Consider the following 27652-nt stretch of genomic DNA (forward strand, 5'->3'; position numbering starts at 1 on the left):
AGTTCGCACGTTTAATGGAATAGTGAATTCAGATTTATTTTCGTTCACTAAAATTACGGGTGCTATCCTTGGGCCCGGAGGTATAGACGTTGTTGCTATCCTCCGGTTTAAAAATCCATCATTTCTTCGTCACTTTTTCCCGTCCTCATCCTGAGAATTTTCATTAATTCTTCGGTTGTGAGGTTGTCCCCCGGGGTTGCTTCTTCTTCCTTCTTATTTTGGGTGGTGTCCTTCGTAGTTTGTACTTCTCGTACCTGTCGGTTTCTCCAGTTGTTATTTCCGTTGTTTCGGTTTCCTTGCCCGTTTTGGTTGTTATTGCGGGGATGGAATTCCCGATCATTCTGCATGTGTCCTTGTTTGTGGCATTTGAAACATAACCCTTTTTGGCGATGCTCTTGTTCCTGTTCTTTAGTTAGACGCACAGCGTCAATGTCCATTGCCATGGGATCGCGAGTTGGTTTATAGTTAGTGTGGGAGTTGTTCCTATTATTATTGTTGCTTTGCAATGCGAATCCATTGTTTCGGGCATAGACTGGTGTAGATCCCGAGATTAGTGAAATGAGACGTCTCTGATTGGTGCTAGTTTTTGCAGCTGCTTGTATCCATCCTGCTAAGGTTGCAGGCGGTGTTTCTCGGTTAAGAATGGCTTTGCTAATAGGAGGCAATAGTCCCATAGCAAACCAGTCAATGAGTGCATTTTCGTCTGTAATCCCGCTTTCAGTTGACGCCATCTGGAACTCCGATATGAACGTGTCAATGTTCTTATTTGGGATGTTTGCTTGTTTTAGAGTTTGCAACTTAAGCCTGGCTGCGTTCTGCGTGTCGTGGGCGGTGAAGGCTTGCCAGAATTCTTGTTGGAAGTCGTCATAGGTTCCCCACGGCTGAATTAAAGCGGCTTCCGCCGGTTTGTTTGCGTTGGTTAGGCGTGCTTTTTCGATGATTTTATTGTTTATCCTAGTATAGTACGCTTGTGACCATGTGGCGGCTGTCCCCTTAGTCATGTGGTTGAGACAGAATATGGTCTTGGTGATATCCTCTTTGTAAATATCCTCATTGACTGTAAAGTATGCCGTGCACGTCATGAACCATCTCATTGCATCATTTCTATTTCCGTCGAAGTGGGTTGGTTCTCCGACCTTGATTTCTTTGGGAGCGGGGGTAGTAGGCATTGTGGATACGGTTGGTGTTGGTACTCTAGGTGGAGTGGGAACTCTCGGTGGAGTTGGTGTTCTCGGTGGAGTGGGAACTCTTGGTGGAGTTGGTACTCTAGGTGGAGTGGGAATTCTTGGTGGAGTAGGAGTTGTTGGGGGCGGTGTAGGGGATCTAGATAGAGGTAACGGAATTAATGCTTCTTCCGATAGTGATTCTTCTGCGGGGTCTTCTTCTTCGGAGGTTTCTTCTTCTGATTCTTCCGATGTGGTTTCTTCTTCGCCTGAACTTAGTTCTTCCGATGCTTGTCTGGGTGTTTCAAAATTTACTACGTCTGGTGATTGTGGTCTGGTGACTTGTCGAGATGCTGTTCTCGAGTTTCTAGATCGGGGAGTCTGTGGTCCTGGGACGGTTGTTCCGCTTTGGGAAGGTTCTGAGTGGCTTAACCTTTCAAGTTCGTTTGTTAGCCACTGTTGTTGAGCTAGTTGCTCAGAGCCCTGTTCGTTTTCCTGATTGTTCTCAATGTTGTGGTAGCGTACGTAGTAGTAGCTAAGAGAAGCTAGTCCTTTTGTTAAGACTGCGTCTTGACCTTATGTGGAATATTAGTCGTCACCGTAGTTGACGACGTCAAAGGTTCGTGGTCGTCGAAGAGGACGATGTCGAAGGGTTCTTAATAAGTCGTCAGCGACGATGAGGTTCTTAGTCTTAGTGGTTGTCTCAGATCGTGTACTAGGTTGTATCGAGAGTGGTATCAGATTGACTAGTATTCCTAAGGTAGGACTAGCTTATGTTACATGGGCGAGCAGAGCGAGCCTTATATACAAAGATACGAATGCGCACAGACCAGTTTCCCGATATATCGTACAAGTTAGAGGTCCTGCCTCTTTAGGTAAGAGAAGAAAAAGCGTGTCATAACAGATGCTTTACTGTACCAATCTTTACGTCTGCCTAGGCACAAAGTTGCATGGGAACGGTTTAGGATACCTGTTAGAAAGACCCGGATGTCAAGACAATTTTCGCAATCCAGGCGTGACCTTGCGACTCACGTCGTTATGCCTGTTCCCCATTCGGGAGCCGGTTCAACTGGGTGTCCTGAAGAATCTTTTGCCTTTTCTATCGTAAATGTGGCAAGGATCTGTGCCATGGCAATCCACACCGCCGCGTGCGCAAAGTGTCTCCCGGGGCAGATCCGGCGTCCAAAGCCAAACACAAACTCGCACGTATCGTTAGTGAGCTTGCCGTCAGCGTCAAGGAACCGCTCGGGCTTGAAGTCATCTGGAGAGGGATACTTTTCCGGGTCGCGGGATATGGCCCTGATGATGTTTAATTAGCATGATCCATTACTCAGCCTCGAAAATGAGGCTCACCACACGTTAGGTATTATGGCAGTACCTACGAGTGGTCATAAGCGGTGAGCTAAGAGGCAAAGGTACCAAGAATCTTACCCTTAGGTACTCTGTAACCTTCGTAGATGTCTTCGTTCGTCGCAGTATGTGGTACCCCTATATCCCAAGTTAGCGTAGGAGCAGTAAGACAGAAAAGAGCCTGTGGTACTGAAGACGTACCGATGGGTACAACAGGCCTCCATCGCAACGTTTCCCGTAACACAGCTTCAAGGTAAGGCAATGCCGGAGTATCGTTGAAAGTAGGGAGGCGGCCGGTTCCCACAACCATGTCAAGTTCTTCTTGTGCGGTCTTTTGGACGTGTGGATGGAGGACCATGGCAAGGATGAATACAAGCAGGGTGGAACCAGTCTTAAGAACCGTGCTATCCTTTAGCATCACTCGACAAAATGAGTTACTTTTACTAACCGTATCTTTTCCAGCTGCCGGCGGAACAGGTCAATTCAGGCCTACGACACCAATTTCACGGCACGCTTACCAGCATACGCTGTACTACAAGCGTCTTTGATGACATGTTCAGCATCGTCCAATTTGGTCGTGCCTTGGAATATTGCTAACGCTTCAGTCATTACGCATGCTCCCGCTTCTCCTGCTACCTAAACAAATGTTGGAACTCAGCTTAGAGTATCCTGACCCGTAAGATATGATGCGTACAATTCTGTTCTGCAGTATGTTATACGGCGTGTCGATCATGGTACCCATAGATTGGAGACAATGTGCGGCGTTAACCCAGCGCCCGCCTGCAAACCATTTCGGCGTATACCTCACTGATGGAAAATATGTCATTCAGTGCACCGAACCTTTCAACAGAACGCAAGTAAGCGAACAACAGCTTACCGAGTGGGATCGCATTAATGAGTGCAGTCATTCCTAGGGAACCAATGAAGAATATCAGATCGGTTCCCTCAACCATAGCACGGTACGTCGGGTCGTCCTCTGGCTTTACAGGAAGCTCATGGTCATACACAGTCCCCAGGACAATGGCGGCTGCGTACCTAGTTGTGGTCAAAGTAAGATGAGGTTTTAAGCACAGCAGAAGTACCAAATGACGAACATTTCAATGTGCTCCCACCACGGCTCGCGCGAAGTATGCAAGCTTTGTAGCAGGGTGGATGCACGACGGACCAGCGTTGGCCAGTAAGCAGAGATAGCTCCCGTGCGCAACGTCTGGTGTAGAACACGCCGATGATCCCGCCATGAGTTGTTGTGATGTAGGAAGGTGGTGATGAAGCCAAAACCATACCTATTGGTTGGGTGGTTTAAGATTATGTACACCCTCGAATCAAAATTTAGGACCTTACTGTTCGATCAAATATGACATGTCTATCCTGTCAGAGTAGTTGCGGGAACGTTTATCTAGTAGCTCTTGTGCTATTCTCTCCGAGTTGACGACCATGGTATCTTGACCTAGCATCCTGCAGTAAACAATATCTCCTTGTAGGTCGATAAGCAGCGTAGATGTTAGGTCCGAGAACAAGGTACTGCACCGTATATGGTTCTCCACTTGGTGAAAGTAAGCCATGGATATTTTGAGTTAACTTGATGCGCATTTCCAACTAGTGGGAGAGGCCTAGGTCCTGGTGGAAAGCCCTTGTCTCGAGGCTTTCGCTGAGTACGGAGGGTGGCAGCTAGCATGACTGCTAGGACTGTAGCTAATGCGGGGATTGCGAAATGAATGGTCATGGTGAAGTTCGCAATGCGCCGTCGGACGGGACTTACTGCAACGAGGGAGTTTAAGTACATGGATAAAAGGCCTTTCTTTCCGGAACATCGCGTCTAAATTGACAGCTTGGGAAAGATAGTGGATATCTTGGGAACTATGACCAGTGGGGCTGATAAGCTAGTATTGAGTACCATGATCATGCGGTCCGAAGAAAGAACTGGGTGTGGATCAAGAAGGAACAAATTAGCGCATCCAGAGAATCAGTCATGCTGGTTCTGCAGAAGCTTAACTCCATCATACGTATAAAGCAACCGTTGCCGCTCAGTAACGTCCGCCTTATTGAACTTGCTATATAACAAGTACTCTGAATCGACTGTGTCTCCTGCTAGAAGCAGGGTCGATGGTGGTCCTGGCGGCAGTCCCTTTTCGCACAGACAATGTCGAGCTCGTATTGTTACATTTTTGACCAGGGCCATCTTGGTAGCAGAGATCAAACAGCAGGGTGCATCGCCAAAATGCCTTGGAGTAACATGATCCCTTACTGTAGAGTTACCAGTGGCTGATCTTGGTGAGGCGCAACAGGTTATGACGTCAGTTTAGGGATGGAGGCTGTCATCAGAAAAACCAAATAATCTTCTCATGAGAATCATTACGGCTATGCGTTGGCCAATCAAGCAACATGTGGGGCTCAGAATCTACGGAAGGTGCGGGTTAGCAGCACCATGAAGCGTGGGACATACACATTTGAGAAGGTGAAGGACAAAAATGGCGTGGAGATTGATCCGGTTCCGAGGTGGACCACGGGGCTCACGAGGTGGGCTTTTTCGGATTCTGAAAAGTTATACACGTCCTTGCTTAGATTCCGTCAATGAGAAAACCCTGTCAGGATTCGAGAGTGCACCGCATCGGAGGAACGGGAGTAGAGGCCGAGGACGAGGGAATGGATCGGGGGAAGAAGATGACGGAGGGACTGGATCGAGGAACGGGAGAAGAGAAGCAACGTCGGTGGAGAGAAAGAGAAGGTCGGAGGCAGGAAGCAGGAGAAATGAATGCCGAGGTATATCAAGAGAGAGCGCCCGCCGCCGAGCTGCCCCCACTCGCTAGTACCACAGCGTCTTGGGGGTAAGCTCATATCGCCTCAGGACTAGGGATTCATACTCACGTCCTCTCCCTAGATCCATACTTATATACTTCAGGTACATTAGACCACTCGCTAGTACCACAGCGTCTTGGGGATCCATACTTATATACTTCAGTTTCTCACAAACCCGAGCCAGTTCCGCTGCGTGTCGTTCCTCGGTTCAGTCGATCAAAGCTGGAACAATTGGTGAAAGACGCTCAGGATGATTGAGATGCTAATTTACCATACAGTACGTTCCTGATATCATATTCACGAACGTGGAGAACGTTTCTTGGAACGTTTGATGCTGTATGACCAGACCACCATTTTCAGGATTGCGATCGAGCGTCTAGATCTGTTCTCTTATTTCCATCCTCCTGTAGTGTGGCATTGCAGCGTCTCCCAAAAAACAGCTTCTAGGTAAGGTAATAATGTCGACGTATCGTTGAAAGCGGGGAGGCGACCAGCTCCCACAATCCTATTAATCTCTCCTTATGCGGCCTTTTGGACGCATGGGTGAAGCTTTGAAGGACCATAGCAAGGATGAATACAAGCAGGGTGGATCCGGTCTAAGGAACTACGCTCGTGGTCAGCGTCACTCGAAATTGCATTGCTTCTACCTACTGTATATTTGCCAGCTGCTAGTGGAATAGGTTAACCATTCAACCGCTTCGCGGGCGTACGTTTGGATGCCGTTCTAGAGCCGATACGCTGCGCTTGGAGCCTTGGCACCACCGAAACACGAAAGCGGAAACGAGATGGGTAAAGTCATACTACTTGCAAGCTCAGAAATGTTTTACGTGGTCACACAGTGCGACTCGCTGCGTCTATCCACTACTCAAATTCCCCTCAAACACCCTCACAATCTCCTCGAACGACACTCCACCCCTCAACATTTCCGCCATCTCATCCATAAGCTGCCCCTCTTGTTCAGAGCTCGCCCCAGGCGCCTCCCTTAGCGTCCGAATCATCTCCGCCAGTGCCAAACGGTCACCAGGGTAGTCTATCCCCATATTCCCCGCATCGATGAGCCACACGTCGCCCGTGGACGCGTCGAAGAGGACATTGCGGGCGCAGATGTCGCCATGTTGGACCATGTCTGGCTCGCCTTTGGTCGTCTCTGGAAAGTCGTCGGGCATCGACGCTCGGTACATCTTGCGTATCATTCGGTCTGGGATCTGATGCAGTGTGAGGACCCCACGGAGAACGCTCACGAAAAACGCGGCCTTGATCGAGTTCTTGGGGAGGTCGTGGAGAGGCTTGCCGCCGTATGGAGTGAGGAAGCCGCGCACGAGGTCCTGCGAGTCGACGACGCATGCTATGAGAGGCAGGAAGGGATAGTGCGTACGCCGCTTCTCCAACGGCGAGACGGAGTGGGAAGCGAGATATAGGTGGCGCAGGAGTGACATCTCGCGGTAGAGCCAATCGGCCTCGAGCGGGGTGAGCATGATTTGCTTGAATACGAGGTCTACATCTTCCGACTCGAGTCTTGGACACGCGGACCTGTTCAGAGAGGAAGGCCAAGTGCACAGCTCGGATGCTTGAGCCAAGTATCGCCTGTTGGTGATGTCGTCGATCCCGATGAACTGGAGGTCCGGTATGGAGCTCGGGCTTGAGTTCGACTTGGAGTTAGCGCAGACGGGTATCGCGGATCGAGATCGAAGCCCATAAATTGGGCAGCCTATTGCGTCTGGTGATCCCATGTATGTGATGGGGGATTTGGCGCAAATACACTCCCCGGCTTCCGGTGCGCCATAGCCGCCAGAAGCGCAAGTGTGTTTGACCACCGCTATGTTGAAGTCATCGCGGGCTCGGTGGCCGGTGCGCTGCAGCACATCCACCCAGTACGTGTGCTCGCAGATACTGTCAAGTTCTTCAGCATGCCTCCCGTCGCTGGTCTTGTCCGGGTACGAGGGTGAGATGACCGTGTACCAGCGGCGTAGGCGGATGTCGAATATATGCGCTTGGTATGTATATGTTCCATATTTTCCCGGAATGATGGTGAGCCCGTGTTGGGTCATCTCGTCTTCGTCCCAAGGGTGATTGGCGAGCTCGTCTCCGGTCAAAATGGGAAGTGGCGGTGGACAAGGGAGGATGGAGTGATAGGATTGGTGTGGGAGGACCAGTAGCCCGAAGTCCGGGAGCTCAGGTTCGTGGTTATTGACGTCAGTCGCGCTAACGCTACCCGCCATCAGAATAAAAGTCAGATGGTGCTACATTCGCAGCGGATGTTCAGTGAGAATCATCATTATGCAGAGAGGATAAGATGTTCGCGTACAGTAAGTATACTTACGGAAGGTGAATAGGTTGATCTTGATACACGACGTATTCTTGCTATGGACGTCCTCGAGTGAATGTTGGAATGTTGGAAAGAGGGTGTCGACGTACTCTTGCTCACTTATATCTCGTGATAAACGGGTTAGAATCAGGGCTTTATGATAGGGGAATACTAGACACTCCTCTACGCTCCGGCTCATGAGCTAGATAGAGCTAGATCTAGGACAACCCGTCCTAACCCTAACCCTCAGCTTGCTGTCAAAGTAAATATTGAAGATACGAGTAATTTGGTCCATATTGGGGTGTCGGTAGCCCAAGAATCCTTGGGACATGTTTCTTACATAGACTTATCACTAATTGTGAAGGTAAAATTGAAGCGCAGTCCAGCGCCAACCATATTTAGGCCTTGATAATTGGCGCTCACGACAGTTCTAGCATGTCAATTACTGCAAAATGTAGCAACTCAGGGGATCCCGTTTACCTTTACCTGAACCCTAGAATTTGAAACGACTAAGAAGCCGGATCTTGGGGCCTAGCGGATCTCCCTCTTTGCATGAGAATCCAGTTGCGAGTCCCGGTGACTCTGAATTGGCGTCTGGCATGCGGGAACACGACCTCCTAAAGTAAGCACTATAGACTTTGGGCTATCCCAAAATTGAAGCAATCAACATCACCCACCATCAACCCGCCAACATGCCAACTACCACACTCCAGCCCACGGATTTCATTGCCTCTGTGTATTGCACCACGGACACGTCGGGAATCCCGGCTCACAGCGGAGTTGGCTGCAACTGCGGCACATATTCATTTCTACTCTGCTATGTGCGGCCATGTTTTTCAGAGGCACCCGGTTGTGTGTGGGAGGCAGATGAACGAGGCAGCGAGAGCTGTTCCGTGCAATGGGAATAAGTCCCGGAAGATCAACGCCAATGTCAAGGTGGATGCTTTGTGCCACAGCTGCCAGCTATAATCCGTATGTCAGACTCGAAAACATGTGGAAGGACGGTGTGTCCCAGAGCTTTTCCTACTTTCTGACTTTCACAGCGCTTACTTTTTATAGCAGTTATAGACGTTCTCGAAGTCGAAGATCTCCAGGTTACGCGTGCCACTTGCGTACCTTCATATTTTCTCTGCCTTTCATTTACTCTGCCAAGGATCTATCGGAGGGTTAGGGTTGCTACCACTGCGCCACCCTTGCAAACCTTTTTGATGCTCGCTCATTTATGAGTCTATTATGTACTCATAGCTCAATGACTTCTCAAAACTTGGGGATGTTGAGGAATGGTGTGGCGTTTGAGGAGATTGTTAGGGATTATGAGGGGAAGTTGGGCTGCGGGTAGATGCGCCGAGCGTCTGGAACTGAGATAGCCCGCATGTACGATATGGACATGAGCTTTTAGCAGAATCCTCTGTGCATGGGCTGGTATAGTACATAACATGGAATCCGTGAAAAAAAAAATGGAAATAGTACACGGAGTCGAACGAGACTGTACCTACTTGCAAGACGCTTACCACCACACGGCGCCCTTCATAAGCCTCCGCCCCGTCCTGAACAGTCTCGCGCTCTGCACCTCGCGCTCGGGCGAGATCACAGCGCCGACCTCGGTGTCCCCGCTGGGATGCCTGAGCCTCACGCGCGTTTCCGTCCCTTCTTCCTCCTTCCAGTCTGCGCGAGACGAAATTGACGTCTGAGCGGCACTGACGATCTCCCATGGGACGGTGCCCTCGACAGACGCAGCGACGCCCGCGCAGAGCGCGACTGTGCCGGGCACGGCCTTGTGCGGGACGCCCATCGAGAACGCGTCGATGCGCAGGTCGGCGGAGGAGGGGTCTGGAGGGGGGGAGAGGAATGCGATTTTGGGTTGGGCTTGGGCGGTGGGGTCGAGGCGCATGGCGCGTGCGCCTGCTTGGCGGATTAGTTCGACGATGTTGCGGACGGGGGGTGCGCTGAGGTCGAGGGTGGTGGTGGGTGTGTTGGGGAGTTGAGACGAGAGGTCGGAGAGGGGGACGAATATTGTGGGGTTTGTTGCGTCTATGAGGGATGCGCGTATGGGGTGTGGGAGGGAGGGGACGGTGAGGGTGTCGGTGGGGTTTCCGGTAGGGAGGAGCGCGCCTGTACGTGTGCCCGCGGGGTTAAGGAAGTCGAGAGCGATGGCGGAGGATAGGGCGTCGACGCCTGCGATGCGGGTTTGTGGGAGGTCGAGCAGGGGCACTGGTGGTGCAGTAGAGGAGACAGAGACGGGGAAGGTGGTGTCGATGAGCTTGCGCGTGTTGGTGTTGAATAGACGGACCGTGCCCGTGCGCGTCGCATCTGCGCTCTTACTACCCAGAGTATCACCAGCGGTCGTGCTGAGTCGCACAGAGCGACATATCCCCTCGTCCACCGCAAACACGCCCACCATGCTTGTAAGATTGCCGCAGTTTCCCGAGAAATCGAGCTTGGGCGTGTCGATGCCCACCTGCACGAATGTGTACTCCACATCCGCGCCTTGCGCGACTGCCTCAGGCGCACGAGGCGGGCCGACGACGCAGACCTTGGAGAGACTGGAGACGCCGCCGCCCATGCCGTTCAGCTGGCGGCCGTAGCTGTCAGGAGAGCCCATGAGGCCGCACAGGATGGGTGTCCATTCGTCCTGCGAGGAGGGGAGGAGGTCGGCGTTGATGTAGATGCCCTTGGAGGTGCCGCCGCGCAGGAAAGACGCGGGCAGCGGGTTCGGCGTTGCAGTAGTCTTAGCAGAGAAATGGCGTGCGATGCCTCGCCGGAGACACGGAAGGCGTCGTCGGGCTATCGAGAACATCGTCAGTGACAGGGATCGAGTGCCGCAGAAGCTCCGATCGCGTTCGGCACGCTGTCGGCACTCGGATGCTGGGGCGGAGATGGCCGGGAAAGGAAGAAAGCCGGCGAGGGTGGTTCTCTATCTCAACGCGCCAGTCTGTTGTCGTCTCTGCTCTTCCCTCCCCTCCCTTACCATTCGCTCGTTTTGTCGTTTTCTGGTTGTCTACTTTAGTTCATCATGGGTGAGTTGCTTGTTATATTCGCTCTGGTTAGCTGCTGATCTACTTGCAGGTATTCCGAAGGTACGCCACGATTGCTTGGACTGCCCATGAGGCACTTACGAATCACCCCGCATTCCAGTTCTTCCGTTATATCTCGTACGTTCCTTCTCTTTACTCAAAAGAGCAAGCCACTGATACACAAATTTCAGAGAACGTTACCCCCTCACCTCACAGCTAATCCAAGAGAACAAGATCCCTGAATTTGGTCAGCACCCTCCCCTTAACCCCTGCCCCCTGCTGCTCACTTTCCTGTAGACAACCTATATCTCGACTTTAATGGAATAATACACAACTGTCCGTCCCCTCCCTTATCCGCTTACTCACCCCATACTCACCTCCGCACAGGCTCCCATCCTAATGACGACGACGCCCACTTCCGCATGTCCGAAGAACAGATCTTCACCGCCATCTTCGCCTACGTCGACATGCTCTTCGGCAAGATCAAGCCCAAGAAGCTCTTCTTCATGGCCATCGACGGTGTCGCCCCCCGCGCCAAGATGAATCAACAACGCTCGCGTCGCTTCCGCACTGCAAAAGAGGCGCGCGAGGTCCGCGAGAAGGCGGAGCGCGCGGGCGAGAAGCTGCCCGAGGAGAAGGCGTTTGATAGTAACTGCATCACGCCTGGTGCGTCGCCCATCTTATCTCTTTGGCTGGGGTAAATGCTGATATATGGATGGAAAAATCAACAGGCACGCCCTTCATGACGAGACTCTCGGACCAGCTGCGCTACTTCGTGAACAAGAAGATCACCGAGGACTCGGACTGGCGCGACGTGCAGGTCGTGCTGTCGGGGCACGAGGTCCCCGGCGAGGGCGAGCATAAGATCATGGAGTACATTCGCCTCTCGCGCGCGCAGCCCGGGTACGATCCCAACGTGCGCCACTGCATGTACGGGCTGGACGCGGACTTGATCATGCTGAGCCTGCTGAGCCACGATCCGCATTTCTGTCTTTTGAGAGAGGAGGTCAAGTTTGGGCCGGCGAGTCGGAAGAAGAACACAAAGTGCGTCCTCCTTCCACCGTATCTCTTCACACTGGTAGATTCTAACCAACGCGCCGCGCATTTTATGTGCAATCAGCCTCGAGTCGCTCAACTTCTACCTCCTGCACCTCTCGCTCATGCGCGAGTACCTCGACCTCGAGTTCAACGACATCGCGCCCGTGCTGCCGTTCGAGTACGCGCTCGAGCGCATCATCGACGACTTCATCCTTCTCGCTGCGTTCGTCGGGAACGATTTCCTGCCCAACCTCCCGGATCTGCATATCCACGAGAACGGGCTCGAGCGTCTGTTTGAGGTGTACAAGAAGGTGTTGCCTTCCCTCGGTGCGTCGCGTCTTTCTTCCCTACCTGTCTTGTATTGTTGTGGGGTGCTAGTGCTGATGCGGAGGGAACAGACGGGTACGTGAACGAGGGCGGGCGGATCGAGATGCGCAGGTTGCAGGTTGTGATGGACGAGATGCGGATATGGGAGCGCGAGGTGTTTGAGCGCGAGTATGCGGATGCGGGCTGGTTCAAGGGGAAGCAGGCGCACCACGGACATGGGCGCGGGGGCGGGGGCGGGAGCGGGAAGCAGCAGATGGAGGCGGCGCGGAAGCGGAGTCAGCTTGGTGCGTTCCCCTCCCAGTCCTTTTGATGCGTTCGCTCATCTGGGGTTATGCTGACCGCGTGCGGTGTAGTGTTGACGCCCGCGCAACGCACGGTGTTTGACGCTGTGCGGCGCTTCGTGCTCGATGCGCGCGCGACGCCGGCGGCGAGGCGCGAGACGCGGCTCGAGATGCCGAACGAGTTTGCGGCGCGGGATAGGGCGTTTATCGCGACGCTTGCGGAGGAGCTGCATTTGCCGGTGTCGCTCGACGAGATGGATGTGAGTGGGGAGAGGAGCGTGGTTGTGTGGCGGTTGCCGGGGGCGGTCGCGGGTGCGCCGCCGAATGGGAATGGGAATGGGAATGGGGTGGATGCGAATGGGGGCCTTGTTGAGGAGAAGCCGAGGGGTAGGGGCGGGGATGATGAGACGTTTGGGAATGGCAATGGGAACGGGAACGAGGAGGAGTGGGAAGATGTTGAGGAGGATGAAGAGTCGGAGGACGAGGAGAGCAGGGCGGCGGTGGACCGTGTGCTCAGGAAGTACATGAAGGCGGAGGTGATTGATCCCGAGGACGATGAAGGCGGGTTCGACGCGAGGGAGGAGAAGCGCGTGCGGGAGAAGATGGATGAGTGGAAGAGGGGGTATTATAAGGTGCGTTTCATTCCTCTATACACACGCCAGCGGCGCTGAATTTTGCCAAAAATCGCATCTGCAGGGCAAGTTGGAGATATCGTACGACAATCCGGAGGAGATGGGCGCGCTCGTGTACCGCTATATCGAGGGCCTGCAGTGGGTGATGTATTACTACTACAGCGGTGTCGCATCGTGGGGATGGTTCTACAACTACCACTACGCGCCGCGGATTTCGGGTTCGTGTTTCTTGTGTGTGCTTGGATTTCGGGTGTGCTCACGGAAGAATGGCTGTAGATTTGCAGGGGCTGGCGAACATGACGTTCGACTTTGAGCTCGGGACGCCGTTCCGACCGTATGAGCAGCTTATGGGTGTGATGCCGGCGGCGAGCAGGGAGGTGATTCCGCAGGCGTTCCAGGTGTGTTGTGTGTCCTCATGGCCGCGGGTTTTGTGGTTGCTGCGGGATTGGCTTGCTGAACTGGTGGATAGGACTTGATGACGGACCCGAACAGTCCGATCTTGGACTTTTATCCGACGGACTTTGAGCAGGATTTGAACGGGAAGAAGGCCGAGTGGGAGGCGATTGTGAAGATTCCGTTTATTGACGAGAAGAGGCTGCTGAAGGCGATGACGTGTAAGTCCTTTCTCTCTCACCACACGCTAGTTTATCTGACGCACACATGCAGCGCGCGAACATCGCCTCACCAAAGAAGAGCGCGTGCGCAACGGCTTCGGCACGAGCACGAGCTTCAGATACGACCCGGACGCGACGCACACGTACCCGTCCTCGCTGCCGCACTTCTTCCCGCCCATCTACCGCTGCACGTGCGTCACGGCGCCGTTCGACCTGCCCACGCTCGACGGGCTGCACCTCGTGCCCGGGCTGTGCGACGGCGTGCTGCTGGGCGCAGACGCGCTCGCGGGCTTTCCGTCGCTGCAGACGCTCCCGCACGCGGCGACGCTCGGGTTCCACGGCGTGAACGTGCACGGATCCGAGTCGCGCAACCGGAGCATGGTCGTGCACGTGCGCAATCCGCACGAGGGGCGCAAGACGGAGGACGTGGCGCGGGAGATGGTGGGCCGGCGGACGTTTGTGGGGTGGCCGTTTTTGCAGGAGGGGACGGTGGTTGCGGTGTCGGATTCGCTGTTCAAGTATGAGGTGATGCGGGTGGCGCCGGGGGCGCCGGAGAGAGTGGTGAGCACGCCGCATGCGCCGCAGGCGCTGAGCCATTGGAAGGGGAAGGCGGAGCGGATTGAGAGTTTTTATTCGAAGAAGTGTGGGGTTATTACGGGGGATGTGGATGTGCTTGTGCATGTGAGGCCGCTCAAGGGTGTGTTGTTTCCTCTCGCGTTCTCCTTCGCTCGCTGACGGCGGCGTACCTCTTTAATCCGCTCAGGTCTGAAGCGTCTGGAGAGCGGCGCGTTCGTGAAGGACTACGAAGGGCCGGAGAAGGAGATGGAGCAGGCGGCGCAGATGGTCCTCTCCGAGGTCGCGTGCGAGGACCCGCGGTTTATGGAGAAGGAGGCGCCCGCGCTCGCGGACGAGTTCCCCGAGGGCTCGAACATCTTTTTCCTCGGCGAGCACGCGTACGGCACCGCCGCGCGCGTATCCAAGACGGAGGAGACCACGCTCTCGATTGTACTTGCCGTGCGTTGCTTTGACTCCCTCTCCTATCACTAGGGCACTATGTTAATGCGGTTCATGGATGGACACAGTTTATACCGGCGTCCAAGGATGAATCCGAGCGCTTCCGTGAGGTTGTGCGTAACCGCGTCTCGCACGAGTACTTTTTAGCGCACAAGGCCGCGTCGATGCTCGGCATGTCCGGACGTGCGCTGTCGCGCATCACGTCGAGCTTCATGGTGCTCGAGCCCGGCGCCGGGGGTGGCAAGGCGAATATCGGGCTGAGTCTCAAGTTCGAGGCGAAGGCGCTCAAGGTGATTAATTGGAGTCGCAAGGAGGGCAGGCAGTGGGAGTTTAGTGATCGGGCTGTGGATCTGATTAGGGAGTATAAGGTGTGTCTGTTTTGTCTTGACCCCTGCGTGTGCTTATGCAGGGATGCAGGCGAAGTTCCCGGAGGTGTTCAGGTGTCTTGATCAGAATGGGGACGGTGTGTCTTGCTTCTTTGTATGTAATGATGGAAGCTAAGGGTGCGGATTTTGTGCAGCTATGACGCGGGTGGAGGATATATGGCCTGAGAATTCGCATGCTCAGTTGAAAGAGGTGAAGGTGTGGTTGAAGGAGAAGGGCGTCAAGGACTTTGAGCCTGTCTCACTGTTCTCTGATCAGCTCGACAAGGTGCGTTGCACACCCTCGATGTTCTTTGTCAATCTCATTGCTGATGGCACTTTCCGATGCACAGGCGACCGTCGGCCAGCTCGAGGAGCTCGCCAACGACGTCGCGAAAACTGCACAATCGACCGCATACAAGAAAGCCATCGTCAAAGGCATCCCGCGGCACGCTGTGCTCAAGCCCCAGCACGCCGTCTACCGGCTGCAGAACCAGCGCTTCGTGCTCGGCGACCGCGTCACGATGGTGCAGGACTCGGGCTCCGTGCCCATGGCCGTGAAAGGCGTCGTCATCGGACTCAACTCGAAATCGATGGACGTGCTGTGGGACGTTGCGTTCATGGCGGGGACGACGCTCGGCGACCGGTGCTCGTCGTACAGGGGCAGCACGGTCGAGTTTGCGAGCTGTTTGAATCTGACGCAGCCCCAGTTTATTGCGTCGACTGCGCCGGGCTCGAAGCCGCCGCCGAGGCCGACGCAGGCGTTCCAGCCGAGGGCGGGGCCGTATCCCGCGGTGAGGCCGCCGCAGGGGCAGCAGGCTGTTGCGGGGTTCAGGTCGGCGCAACCGTCAGTGTTTTCAGTCTGCTTGTCATTGATTTACTATAAAATCTAATCGTTGTTTTGGTAGGCAAAACCTCCCTATGCAGATTATGACGAACCCGCATCGCGGTGGCGGCGGGCGCGGCGGAGGTGGCTCCGGGCCCCGGCTGAATGGCCACGGGCCCGTACATGCTCCGCCGAATGTGCAGCATGTCGCCGCCCCTCCCGCTACAGCCGCTGCCGCGCAAGATCAAGGGCAGGTCCATCCTGCGCCGAGCGAGCGCGGTGGTCGTGGTCGTGGCGGGTTCCCGCCTCGCGGTGGACCACCGCATCAACACCCGCATGCGCATGTTCCTCACCGAGGTGGATATGTGCCGCGTGGTGGGCATGGGCCGAGGGGTGGACGGGGTGGACCAAGGGGAGGGTTCAGGGGGCGTGGGGGTATTGTGCAGACGCCCGCGTCGTAAGGCTTCGTTTAAAGGAATCTGTGAGCATCGCGTTTGTTGACATTGTGGTGTTTTTGTGTATTGGCATTGCTGTTGTATCTCTAGGTAGCTAGCTATAGGATGCATCTGTGTGCGAGACTTTGCGCAGGCCATTGGTGGCCCGCAGAATATACTTAGTGTGTACCTTGAACAGGGTGATATGCGTTCTAAAGATGCGTGGATTGAAGTCTACGATAGTAGTTGTCCAACGAGACGTGATAGGATACTGACCATTGCCCAGCACCTACCACCGTCGCTGCAAGGAAGGCATCTCTATGCATCCCCCTTCTACAGCTCCATTGCCTTCTTCAGCCCCTGCCATGATGCAAAGCTAATGGCAGTCATCGGCACAATCTTCAAATACCCAATACTCAGTCCAACAAAGAACCCCCTCCAGCCCTGGTGCGCATATATCGCCTTCACCGTCTCGCTCCACCTGAGCCACCGATCCGGCCTCGTCAGCCCGCCGACCTGCATGCGCCGCCGGACGATCTCGAACGGGTACGAGGCGGTCTGGGAGAGCGCGCCGGACACGGCGCCGATGACGAGGTTCGCGGTCGTGGAGGGCTTGCGGCCGGCGGACACGGGGTAGAAGTGCGCGCGGAGGGCGTCCCAGAAGAGGAAGCCGGTGCCGGCGTAGGGGATTATGCCGAGCATGGTTACGGAGAAGCCGCGGTAGAACTTGAGGATGGGGAAGCGCGTGAAGAGGGGCTGTTTTTGTGTGATGGGTGTTTGGGATAGTGGGGGGTTTGAAAGTGAGGGCGAGGGCGATGATGCTGAGGAGGGTGCTTGCGATATTGGTGCTGAGGATGGGGATGACGATGACGGTCGGGTGACGGCGGTTTCGTTGTATATGACCCTCATGGCGCTCATGAAGGAGGGTCGGGCTCCACCGCTCTGACTCTGAAAAGCCATACGCACGCGGATAAGCTCGAGAGGGTAGGTGAATGTTACGGAGGTTAGGCCTGCACCGCATCAGCATACCTGTTTTGACGAAGTACAGAAAGCGGAACGCACCTGCCAATGCACCGGCTGTGAACCTCCGCGCATTCGTTTCGCTCTCTTGAGTGGGCATAAGAAGCTACATTGATAGCAGCGCGTCAATCACTGTTGATCTCGGTCCCGAAACAAATACAACCAGAACGCACCTCCCGCCATTCGTCGTATGCCATAAACTTTATGGCAGCGTATGGGTAGATACGCAGGAGGGTCGCCGAGTGGCCTTGGAACAGCTCTCTCGTGCCTCCTGTAGTGTATATCGTGCGTATGGCTTTGAACGCTCCGCTCCATGTGCCTGAACAACATTACCTTCGTTAGACCACGGTGTGCAAGGTTGTTGGAGTCGCGATACGCACCTGCATACTTTTGAAAGTCCGGGTTGGACGCCTGGAAGAGGATCTTGACTCTGTCGAGAGGTGCGACGGCCGTCTTAGCCTGGTGTTGTTGTCAAGGCATTAGCCACCTGCTCATGTGCGAAGATAGACAAGCCAGAGACGTACGAGGCATGCGCCGATACCGCCTGCGACGCCCGAGCGTACGATTGCATAGTCGAATTTGGGCTTGTGCTTATCTGGCTGCTGGGTGGAGGATGAGGCAGATGCAGAGGTCATCGAACGAGAACGAGAATAGAAGATAAAGGAGAAGGAGCGAGGAGGGGCATGTGCTTTGCCGTAAGTACGCTCTTTGCTGACCAGAGCAACCAGGTGCGGCTCTAGTGCCGGGCGGAGGCGTAAGGATCTTACCCGGCCCGAGATTTTGGCAGCACGTGACCTTAAGAACTCCGGAATCCGAATCCATGGCTTGCTTCCAAGCTTCTCTCGCTGTTGGCTTTTGTTCACGACATTCACCTGCAACTGCTGACACCCTTGATACTGATTCTTACCACGATGGCGACGAAAGCAAAGACAGAAGTCAAAGTGCTCAAAGGAAAGGAAGGTAACGCATGCCCCGCTCTCTCCACCGATGACGCCGTAGGCACTTCCCATGGATCTCTTTTGTAGCGGAGGATGCCGTGCTCCAATACATGAAACGGGTGACTATATGCGCTCTATGTCCCTTCCCCCAGATGGTCCTCACATGTTTATTGGGTCAGATGAACAGACCGTTTGGTGCCGTTGATGTGGCTGCTAACCTCAAAGGCGCGGTTCCGAAAGCTACAGTGCAGAAGATACTGGTCGCGCTTGCGGAGAAAGGAGATATTGTACAGAAGCTTTATGGTGCGCCCATTGGATTTGAATAAATCGAAACACATATTTATCATGATTCAGCCAAGACGAGCTTCTTCGTTGCGAACCAGTCCTCGATTGAAGGCTTTCCTCCTGAACGACTTACCGCAATGGAAGACGAATGTAAAGCGCTCAACGAAAAGAACGACGCACTCAACGCGGAGGTCAAGGCTACGCTCTCAGGTTTGATCGCGTCAATGCGCGTTGTCTGACAGTGATGAACTCACCTGGCGCAGAGCTGGCGAAGCTACGCACGAGTCTAACCGACGAGGAGATCGCGGGCCAGCAGCTCAAGATAGACCAAGCGGTTTGCTCTCTCGTTGTTCTCTTATCTCTGGATCTTCTATATACGACTCTCGCGCAGATATCGGAGGCAACGAAGCACCTCGAGCCTCTACGCTCCGGGGCGCCTCCCATCTCCGAAGAGGAGGTCGCGCAGCTAGACACCGACTGGGTCAAGTGGCGAGCCGAGTGGGTGCGCAGGCGCAAGGTGTTCAACTCGTCAGTTCCTCGCTCTCGTTTGTCGCTCTCATCACGTCTCTGCGTCGACTATATGCGCCCGCTTCTTGGTCCTTGGTGAATAAACGACTGTATTATGGCTAAATGCGCTCGGGCTCTACAGGTTCTGGGGCTTGGCGACAGAGGCTCTCCCTCCTCAGGACGCGCTTGATCTCCGCGAAGACCTTGGTATAGAACTTGATTCGGACGAGCACCGGGACTTGGAGGCTACATCTCTCTGCAGCGCCTCTCAGGCGAATTCTCTCAAGCGGAAGCGGCGTTAATGATATCTCCGTATCTCTTCAGTGATATCTTCTCTGTATTATTCTCGCTTCAAATTACCATTGCGATTACGTCGTTTTCGTTGTGTTTTGTTGTGGCAAGAACGTTCCCTATTCTGACCCGGAAAACGAATCAGATCCTCTTTCGGATAGAAAAAGGATGGGTATACTCCCTCGGCGAGAAGTTCGCCGCTTTCGCAGGATCAGTCTTACCCAAACTTCTTTCTCGACGCTGCAATCCAATTGGCGGGCTTTTACCCAGGTACGTCTCACAGCTTTTTGTGGGACAACTAGCGAGTACTCAATGGGAGTGCAGACAGTGGACAATCTGCATTCACAGAAGTATCGAAAAGCTCTTCGCTGGATTGCGGGTCCGTAGAGAGCGGGGCTGATGTGGTCATCTGAGTGGGTAGACGCATGTCGTCCTATTCTATATTTAAGTTCTTAACCGCCAACTTGTTGTCTCACTATCCCGGTGATCCTGGCCGTTAATCTTATGCGCCTATCCGGCAGTTGGCGAGATCAGGCTCTGGGCCCACGCGGTATCTGCGATGATCCTGATTTACTTTGCGCTTCATCTAGCCATTTTCTGACACCTCATACTCATAAGGAAAAACTGCTGATCCCTAGGAGCGCCAATGCTTTCGCTCGCACAACGCACCTCAGAAGGCACTGGTCCAAGTACAGGACATTGCGTGGAAAATTTCGTCGGGCCCAGGCTTCGTAAAATCACCCATCTCTGGAAGCTATGATCAGGTCAGGTCGCCGTTTCTATCTTCTCTCTACGGGTGCCTTTCTTTTGGACAGTCGGCGAAACACATACGAGGACCGCCGAGGTCATCCGTGAGTCTCTTTTCTTTGACCTAACTTTGGTGAGCTTCGAACAGTTCGTTCAGTATGCCTAAACCGGTCTCTTTCCTTTGTCTCCTATTCTGAACCTGTGAGACGATAATCTTCCGGCGGCATGAGAACGGGCCCCCGGCGATCGCTACTTCATGCTACTTCTACTCACTACATAAGTGCTAGGAAGTCATCCAGGTTCCCTGGGTTCTCGCTTATCTCTCTAGGCTATTCTACCACCCACAATGACTGCCAGCACGACCTCACTTGCGCTCGCGACGGGCGTTGTTTTCGCGCTTGCGGTTCGAGCGTTGCTCGGCCGCAAAAATCGAGACAGGGCTCAGGCTCTCCCTCCTGGCCCGCCCGGGCTCCCGTTCTTGGGCAACCTGCTTCAGTTGGACGCGAAGGAGCCCTGGCTTGCGTTCACACAGTGGAAAGAGATTTATGGTGATTTGACCATGTCAAATTTTGTTGTCCGGCTCCGTTGATCTGAATCGCATTTTCTTTGTATGCTTGCAGGCGACATCGTCTATTGCAAGCTGCTGGGACAAGGCATTGTTGTCTTGAATTCGCACGAGACCGCCGTAGAACTGCTGGATAAGCGCTCAGCCAACTACTCTGACAGGATGTGGGGGTCGTCGATGCTTCAATCGTAAGGCCTGCCCTTGCCTTTCACCGCTGAGACATCACTGCTCACTTTCCACGGCTGCTACTCTCATTATGACAGCTATCAGCTTGACGATATGATTGTGTTCTTGCCTCACGATGACAAATGGCGCGCCCACCGGCGTCTCCTGCACCAAGGTCTCCGCCAGGATGCCGTCAAAATGTATTACCCGGGCCAGCTGCAAGGCGCGGTCGATCTCGTAGAAAATATACGGAGCTCCCCGGAAGCGTATTATACTCACATACGCAGGCTAGTACCGAGCGTTCAGTCGTGGCTTGTGCTGACTGTCGTATCAGATTCACGGCGTCTGTTATATTGCGGGCAGTGTACGACCATCAATTGGACGGCGACGATGACGCCGTGCTACGCACGTTAGAAGAGGGTATCGACTTGATGAACAGGAATGTCGTGCCTGTCAGCGCAATACTTTCTACATTGCTCCCTGTATGTGAGTACCCTCGCAATACACTGAATTTGTCAAGCATATGATTCAACCCATCGCTAAAAGTGAGGTATATACCGAGCTGGGCTCCAGGCGGCTGGCGAAATGCAGCTCAACTTCGTCACATGATTCGTGAGATGCTGGACATGCCCTTCGCTTCGCTGGAGCAGAGGCTGGTGAGCTCATTTGACAAGCCATGAGCGGTCATTCATTTGCTTCTGATACTGCCAGGCTTCCGGTGAAGCGGGCGATTGCTTCGGCGCTAATGCGCTGGAGAGATTCAGGAACACAGATAAAGTGAAAGACTTTGAGACGATCGTGAAAGACGCCTGTGGCTTCCTATATCTCGGTGAGCAAATGGCTATTTACTTAGTTGAACGGGGAGGTTGACTGTGAAGCTGGAAGCTGGGGAGGAAACAGTACGTAGTTGTCCAATCTCGTCAGTTGCAGTTAGTGACTGATTCTTTAGACAGCTTCATCGCTATCTGTATTCATACTTGCCATGGTCCTCTATCCAGAGATCCAGAAGCGTGCGCAAGATGAGATCGATATAGTCGTTGGGACGGACCGTCTTCCCGATTTTACCGACAGACCGTCGCTTCCGTACCTTGAAGCGCTATACCGCGAGACGTTGAGATGGAGACCAGTTGTGCCTCCAGGTAGGCTGGGTGCTTGTGACTCCATTTCCCAGCCCTTCATGACACTCTATCTGCGTCACAGGTGTGCCCCATGTATCAACAAACGATGATATCTTTCAGGGTCATTACATCCCTAAAGGCGGGTCATTGAAATCTGACCACGAGTGCGCGTATGATTAACCCCATTCCAAACAGGTACCATAATCATTGCCAACGTTTGGTGAGATTTACTCTTAATATACTACGTGCCTCATCTACGAGGGCGCTGACAGTAATCATTAAGGGCCATGTCCCAAAACCCGGAAAATTACCCAGATCCGTCGGCGTTCAAACCCGAACGTTTCTTTGACCAAGATGGAAACCTGAACGACGATACTGTTGACTACGCCTTCGGGTTTGGGCGACGTATTTGCCCGGGGAGACATGTCGCAAGCGGGTCCATCTGGGCGGCGATGGCGAATATCTTAGCATCTTTCAGGATTGAGCCAGCGAAGGATGCTGCTGGAAATACGGTGAAGATTGAGGACATTGGGTGGAGCTGTGCTGCTACAGTGTACGTCACACTTCCCATTCCTTGACTCGATGCGTTCGCACGACTTATACATGTGTCAAGGTGCCCCAAGCCGTTCCCTTGCAGCATCGTTTCCAGGAAGTGAAGGAAGTTTCTAGTATCCTCGAACCTTAGTAGGGCGGTAGAGGTTTAACCCAAATCTTGGCCTACGATCTACCAGAGCAGTTTATAAATTGTACAGTATCTCACACTACAGATAAAATACATGTATCTCTCGCTCTCTAGAGGAAGTCAACGCTCCGCCAATATTCCAACCACCTCTGCGCGTTCACCGCTCCAAGCGGCTCATATTGCACTGACTGTAGCGCCGAGCTCTCCTTCAACTGCGTGCAATCAAGTCTGACTGCGCCCATTGCTTCTCCCGTTGGGCGATCAGAAGACATCTCCTGGAAGAACGTGAGCAGCCGCAGCGCGCGGATATTCTCGGCGGAGGCACCGTTCCCTTTGTCGTCGTTGAGAATCTGGAGCCGGGACAACCAGTGGTTGTAGGCAACAGTGGGGACGTCCAGAGCAGAGGCTATCGCGTCGGCGAGGATGGAAAACGCAACGGGATCAGGGTGTATGAGATGGACGATGCTGCCTTTGGGTTTGAAAGAAGAGCTCGTCAGTTTGACGAGTATAGACGCGGCGAGGTCGGTGGGTATCCAAGAAACAGGCTGTGTCGTGATACGTCAAGATAGGGCTCGGATGACAAACTTGAAAGGTCTCGACTACGTACCTTGTTGTCGGTTGGGATACACTTGGTCGCCTTGACGCTTTGGACCAATGCTGGGAACCATTCCGTGGTACTCCAACTTCCGGTAATTGTGCCGCCACACAGTTGGCCAACTCGAACAACGAGAGCGTTGAAAGTGGGTGAATAGGCTTCCACACGTCGCAGAATCTCTTCTGCCACCCACTTTGACTCGGCATATCCCGACCCCACAGCGATCTCCGCGCTGACGGGGGCCTCCGGGACCGCCACCGTCCCTTGCGCGTCTGGTCGTAAACCAAGCATTAGACGATCCGGGAACTCTATTGTCAGCGGCTTACTTTGGAGTACTCCGATGGAGCTCACGAATGCGAGCTTTGGTGGTGTGTCGAGCGGGGAACCGAGGGAAAAGTCAACTAAACGTCGAAGTGATCGGATGTTATCTTCGAATGAGTTGACGCCTAAGTTGAAGTTGACTGTCCAAGCTATGCAGGAGAATTAGAACAGATACCAAGGAAGCACGAGACCGGACATACCGTTGTGAATTATATGTGTAACGCTCTCCGTCATCTATGACAAATACATGTCAGCGACAAAACCTAGGCGTGTGGTACTCTAGGACGAACCTCGTTGTAGACCAACTCATCGAGTCCGAAGCTATCATGCAGCGCATCGCCTTCTAGTAGTACGACCTTGTCAGCCTTCAGAAGCGTCACGTCCAGACCCCAACTGCTGAACGCCTGCGCTTGCCGGGCGCCGATGGCTTGGCCAGCGGAGCTGGGGCGATTCAGTGCGTAGATTCGTGCCACAGTTGCGTCTTCGATTAGACTAGCGAGAATGTGGCTTCCAAAGTGTCCCGTCGTACCGGTGACTAGAAACACAACGCCGCTGCCCTGAGGAGGCGAACGCGGCTGATGAACTGGAAGATGCTTCGTAAGATACTTGCTGACGAGAGACTGCATCAGCGCCATTCTCTCTGGTATACTGAAACTATCGTCGGAAGTATTTCCGTCGGCAAACTTCACAAAGAAGTTTGAGAGAGAAGATATGGATGTGTTCGTGTATACCACGTTCTCCTTGATCGACCTCGTGTCGACGGAAGAGGAATCCCGAAGGGCACGTAGAATGGAGTTACGAATCCATGTCGCTTGAAGACTTATGAGAAATCAGCATTGATCGAAGTGAGAAGTGTGTTGAACTGAGATCCTGACCTATCACATCCAAACTGGAATATATCAACATTGTCGGGGACGTCTTTTCCGAGTACGGATCGAACAACCAGACCCACGAATTTCAGCGTCTGGGTAGAGTTCCACTCCGACGGTGGTGGGATGCTGCTCTGCGTAGTTTTGTCCACGGCGGCATAAGCTTCCTCGATTTCGTCAGAGTATAAGTTGATGATCGCCCCACGCCGAGGTGTGTTCTTGGAGGTGTAAGTGAATGGTTTGAGAGGGTTAGCTACGATAATCATCTGCCATCCCGTCAGTACGAGTTCCTGCACCCCATGTGTATACACTCACTTCCTTGAAGAGACGCGAATGCTGGGGAGCATACGCGTTCATTGCCTCGACTGTCGGCCTATGAGAGGTGCTTGTGTCGTCAATCGTCGACCGTACGCTTGGGTTACTCACCATATCAGGTTTCGGAACTCAGCTAACTTGGCCTCGTTGGTAGGATCAAATTGTGCCTTAGGTACGGGATCGATGATAACGCCGGCTTGGAACTTTCCACGTCCGAACATCACCGATGACATGATATTTTCGTCTTGGTTCAAGATGCTCTCTGTTTCCCCAGTTAGCATTTCAGTCGGAATTATACTGATAAAGCTCACCCAAAGGTCCTGGGTTAGTCTGATTTTGATAAACGGTGAGCATAAGTCCTGAAGGTAATGGATCACGACGAACACCCTGACCTTTTCTCCGGTGCTATGCATAATCTGATCGTCGGTCCTGCCAAAGACCTTCCAAAGACCCGCCTTAGTCGGGTGAGGGGACAACAGGTCGGACGTAGCATATGCGGGTACACCATTTACTGTCGTGTTGAAGACGCAAGGCACGCTAAACTCGCTCGGCTGAATCGGGAATAAGTGAGTAGCAGAGACGAAAGCAGCGAACATACTGACCACAATAACAGGTTCATATGTCTTATCACCATAGGGGATCAATTCTACTGTGGCCGACTTGGATAAGGTGAAGTAATCCCAGTCATAGCCAGCCGGCTCTGAGATTAGTTTAGTCCTGACGACCCATTCAGTCCGAGCGTTTCATACCTGGGAAAACAGTTGCAACCGCGCCAGTTTCCGTTCTGAGTAAGCGGGATGAGTGCAGGAAGACAACCGTGCCGTACACCACTTACAATCCATATACAAGGAACAGATTGACACCTTGAGACGTTAAGTAATCCCCCACTTCTTTATTCAGGGGCCCTCCTCCGAATTGCTAACAGCCTCCTTTTCAGACACAGTTTGATCAGAGGAAACGGGAACTACTCACCGCGCCTGATCTAGAGGCAAGCCATTGAACGTACTCCGGGTTTGTTGCCCATTGCTGAAGAAAATGTCTTCAGCAATACCGCGCGTGAAAAAGGTGGGGACTTGCCTCTAAGATCGAAGGTACGCAGAAGATTATGTCACTCTGCGTAGATTTTGCCGCAGTGTACAAGTTGTCAGAAGTCGGGAGTATGACTGGGTGGGTTGGCTGAAACGCGCTGACTACGAGACCACACGCTGCCTTTTAACGAAGGATGAGTACCTCTCACGCAAAGACCGGGCAGCACATACCGCACAGTAGAGCGGATATATGCCCATCATGTGGTACATGGGGACAGTATGAAGAGAGAGGACTAAGCCCGTGAGATCATGCCCGCCAAAGAAGGAAGTGTACTGAAACTTGTCGAAACAACGATTAGGCCAAGCAATAGGTTTGGGAAATGCTGTGGAACCGGACGAGTGTATGATGATCGCTTTAGCGTCAGGGCCGGCGCTCACGAAAGGAGCGACTTCTGGAAGCTGCACCGTCTCTGTTGAAGGAGAGTAAACCTCGTCGAACTGAAGCATAGGCAGGACCTCGGGAGCCGTGCTTTCAGGGTGTTTTTCGCGCAAAACGCTTAGTGCTGACTGGAGTAGGTCGTGCATGCTCGAGTCGCGGCCCAAAAGAATATGCGTGATGCATGCATGCTCAATAAGATGCGCTAAAGCGACCGAAGAGTTCCTAGCAGAGATAGGGAAGGGGACGAAGTTGAGGCGAAAACAGCTCAGTAGGTTCATAGAATACGGGATGACGTCTTAGGGTAAGTCGTTAAGTTACATGACGATCCCCGACTCGGAAAAGGTGACAAACCTGAGATAGATAATATTCCGACTACGGGACGAGAAGCCTCTCCGCTCGCCTTGATACGTTGCCTGAGGATCTTGCAACCAGCAAGGACTGCTTTGTACGCTTCTGCCCAGCAGATCGTTCGAACACCTCCATCTACAAGCGGATACTTGAATAACGGATGAGTAGGGCTGTGAGTGGCGGTCCACTCCATCACCTCCGCAAAGTTGAGCGACGAATCCAAAGGTGGCAAGGAAAAGGTGTCTGAGTTAAGCGCTTGAGTCTGGGGCAGAGAAGGGTGAATCTTCGGCATGACCATGGTGTATAACGAGACGATGGGGCAATGGTGTTATGGCATGGGAGAGGGCACAGAACTTCTTATACGAGCAAGACATGCCTCGCATGGAGAATATAGGGCGCGGTTGGGATAAATTGCTGGATAAACCCGGATAACCTCCCGGGTCGGCGGATGTGAGCCGGCATGAATCAGCAGCTTCTGTCACCGACGGCGACCGTCCGCTCACTATTCAACTCCTGACATGATCTCAGAGAAAGTTACCCGTATTAGAACTGTAAGTGGATAGATTTGACGCCGAGAGAAGTTCACTTAGCACGAGGATCTGACCAAAAGGACCATTAGAGGCAAGATTAGAGTAGGGTTTACGCTACACCCGTATCGCCGGCCGCCGCGTAAGTCGACTTCAGCTTCAAGCTCCGCTGTGGCCTTCGCCGATCCTGCCTTTGAATTTGAGGCTCCGCCCAATCTTCCATGAGACTTCCATGGTGACGCAAACACGGTTTATCAACTTCATTTGAGACATACTATCGATGCCCCCCCTGTGAAACAATGTACCCCCTGTGAAACATCGCAGTTATTCGAGCATATCTCGTCTATCCCCCAATCAATGCTCACGATTATTTTTCTATACACTGTTCACACCCTAGTCTATAGCATAGTCGAAGCTCAGCAGTAGAAGATTAGAGCTGGGTGTTGTACAGCTCGACAAACTGTTCTAAGTTGCATTGCTCAAAACTCATTCGCTCCAGCACCTGATCAAATATGCCTCGTTTACTTTGGGCTTTTGGTGTCTTTTAGAAACATATTCCTATTAACCATAGTACGAATTGTGCACATTGATGTTTAGTTGCCCGCGTTTCAGCAGCGTTGAGATTTTGAGCTTACAAGACAGGGGCTCAATCGTGACAGAAGCGTGATGGAGTAGCACAGCGGCACGCGTCGGCTTGAAGTTATTCAACTATCAAAACATCGTGACCAATGTGACA

At 53.3% G+C, this 27652-nt stretch overlaps 8 protein-coding genes across 8 annotated transcripts; 3 read left to right on the top strand and 5 right to left on the bottom strand.

Annotated features, from left to right (window-relative positions):
* Window positions 1–2049: 2049 nt before the first annotated feature.
* Window positions 2050–3949, bottom strand: CONPUDRAFT_163565 (cytochrome P450; the record flags this gene model as incomplete). The annotated part of the gene is made up of 11 exons (XM_007767940.1): window positions 2050–2133; window positions 2196–2462; window positions 2517–2541; window positions 2595–2651; window positions 2715–2904; window positions 2962–2975; window positions 3032–3149; window positions 3208–3320; window positions 3391–3548; window positions 3608–3796; window positions 3855–3949. The coding sequence occupies 11 exons, from the start codon at window positions 3947–3949 to the stop codon at window positions 2088–2090; spliced, it is 1272 nt and encodes a 423-aa protein (XP_007766130.1). The 3' UTR covers window positions 2050–2087.
* Window positions 3950–6163: 2214 nt separating this feature from the next.
* On the bottom strand, window positions 6164–7806 carry CONPUDRAFT_163566 (uncharacterized protein; the record flags this gene model as incomplete). Its single annotated transcript, XM_007767941.1, has 2 exons — window positions 7630–7806; window positions 6164–7549 (listed from the first exon to the last, which is right to left on the bottom strand). Exon 2 carries the CDS (start codon window positions 7526–7528, stop codon window positions 6164–6166), a length of 1365 nt encoding a protein of 454 aa, XP_007766131.1. The 5' UTR covers window positions 7529–7549; window positions 7630–7806.
* Window positions 7807–8946: 1140 nt separating this feature from the next.
* Window positions 8947–11427, bottom strand: CONPUDRAFT_135874 (DUF453-domain-containing protein). Its single transcript, XM_007767942.1, has 3 exons — window positions 11006–11427; window positions 10916–10919; window positions 8947–10342 (listed from the first exon to the last, which is right to left on the bottom strand). The coding sequence occupies exons 1-3, from the start codon at window positions 11077–11079 to the stop codon at window positions 9122–9124; spliced, it is 1299 nt and encodes a 432-aa protein (XP_007766132.1). The 5' UTR covers window positions 11080–11427; the 3' UTR covers window positions 8947–9121.
* Window positions 11428–13898: 2471 nt separating this feature from the next.
* CONPUDRAFT_50671 (uncharacterized protein) lies at window positions 13899–16183 on the top strand (the record flags this gene model as incomplete). Its single annotated transcript, XM_007767121.1, has 7 exons — window positions 13899–14217; window positions 14284–14534; window positions 14603–14902; window positions 14952–14997; window positions 15055–15185; window positions 15250–15743; window positions 15994–16183. The coding sequence occupies 7 exons, from the start codon at window positions 13899–13901 to the stop codon at window positions 16181–16183; spliced, it is 1731 nt and encodes a 576-aa protein (XP_007765311.1).
* Window positions 16184–16489: 306 nt separating this feature from the next.
* Window positions 16490–17811, bottom strand: CONPUDRAFT_71212 (coenzyme A transporter; the record flags this gene model as incomplete). The annotated part of the gene is made up of 5 exons (XM_007767251.1): window positions 16490–17166; window positions 17219–17282; window positions 17350–17495; window positions 17557–17635; window positions 17701–17811. 5 exons carry the CDS (start codon window positions 17809–17811, stop codon window positions 16490–16492), a joined length of 1077 nt encoding a protein of 358 aa, XP_007765441.1.
* Window positions 17812–18087: 276 nt separating this feature from the next.
* Window positions 18088–19208, top strand: CONPUDRAFT_151454 (TBPIP-domain-containing protein; the record flags this gene model as incomplete). Its single annotated transcript, XM_007767943.1, has 6 exons — window positions 18088–18136; window positions 18202–18233; window positions 18294–18417; window positions 18469–18609; window positions 18663–19002; window positions 19049–19208. The coding sequence occupies 6 exons, from the start codon at window positions 18088–18090 to the stop codon at window positions 19206–19208; spliced, it is 846 nt and encodes a 281-aa protein (XP_007766133.1).
* A 1082-nt stretch (window positions 19209–20290) lies between these two features.
* Window positions 20291–22521, top strand: CONPUDRAFT_163569 (cytochrome P450; the record flags this gene model as incomplete). Its single annotated transcript, XM_007767944.1, has 11 exons — window positions 20291–20492; window positions 20565–20697; window positions 20773–20961; window positions 21009–21160; window positions 21221–21330; window positions 21386–21503; window positions 21553–21573; window positions 21628–21813; window positions 21875–21956; window positions 22076–22345; window positions 22406–22521. 11 exons carry the CDS (start codon window positions 20291–20293, stop codon window positions 22446–22448), a joined length of 1506 nt encoding a protein of 501 aa, XP_007766134.1. The 3' UTR covers window positions 22449–22521.
* A 63-nt stretch (window positions 22522–22584) lies between these two features.
* CONPUDRAFT_163570 (acetyl-CoA synthetase-like protein) lies at window positions 22585–26687 on the bottom strand (the record flags this gene model as incomplete). Its single annotated transcript, XM_007767945.1, has 17 exons — window positions 22585–23019; window positions 23082–23341; window positions 23396–23539; window positions 23591–23624; window positions 23681–24209; window positions 24266–24525; window positions 24575–24632; window positions 24686–24836; window positions 24886–24904; window positions 24967–25125; window positions 25177–25274; window positions 25324–25358; window positions 25410–25492; window positions 25547–25600; window positions 25652–25783; window positions 25834–26336; window positions 26393–26687. The coding sequence occupies 17 exons, from the start codon at window positions 26685–26687 to the stop codon at window positions 22585–22587; spliced, it is 3249 nt and encodes a 1082-aa protein (XP_007766135.1).
* Between the last annotated feature and the right edge of the window lie 965 nt (window positions 26688–27652).

The sequence above is a fragment of the Coniophora puteana genome (assembly GCF_000271625.1).
Source record: "Coniophora puteana RWD-64-598 SS2 unplaced genomic scaffold CONPUscaffold_3, whole genome shotgun sequence".
Lineage (NCBI taxonomy): Eukaryota > Fungi > Basidiomycota > Agaricomycetes > Boletales > Coniophoraceae > Coniophora > Coniophora puteana.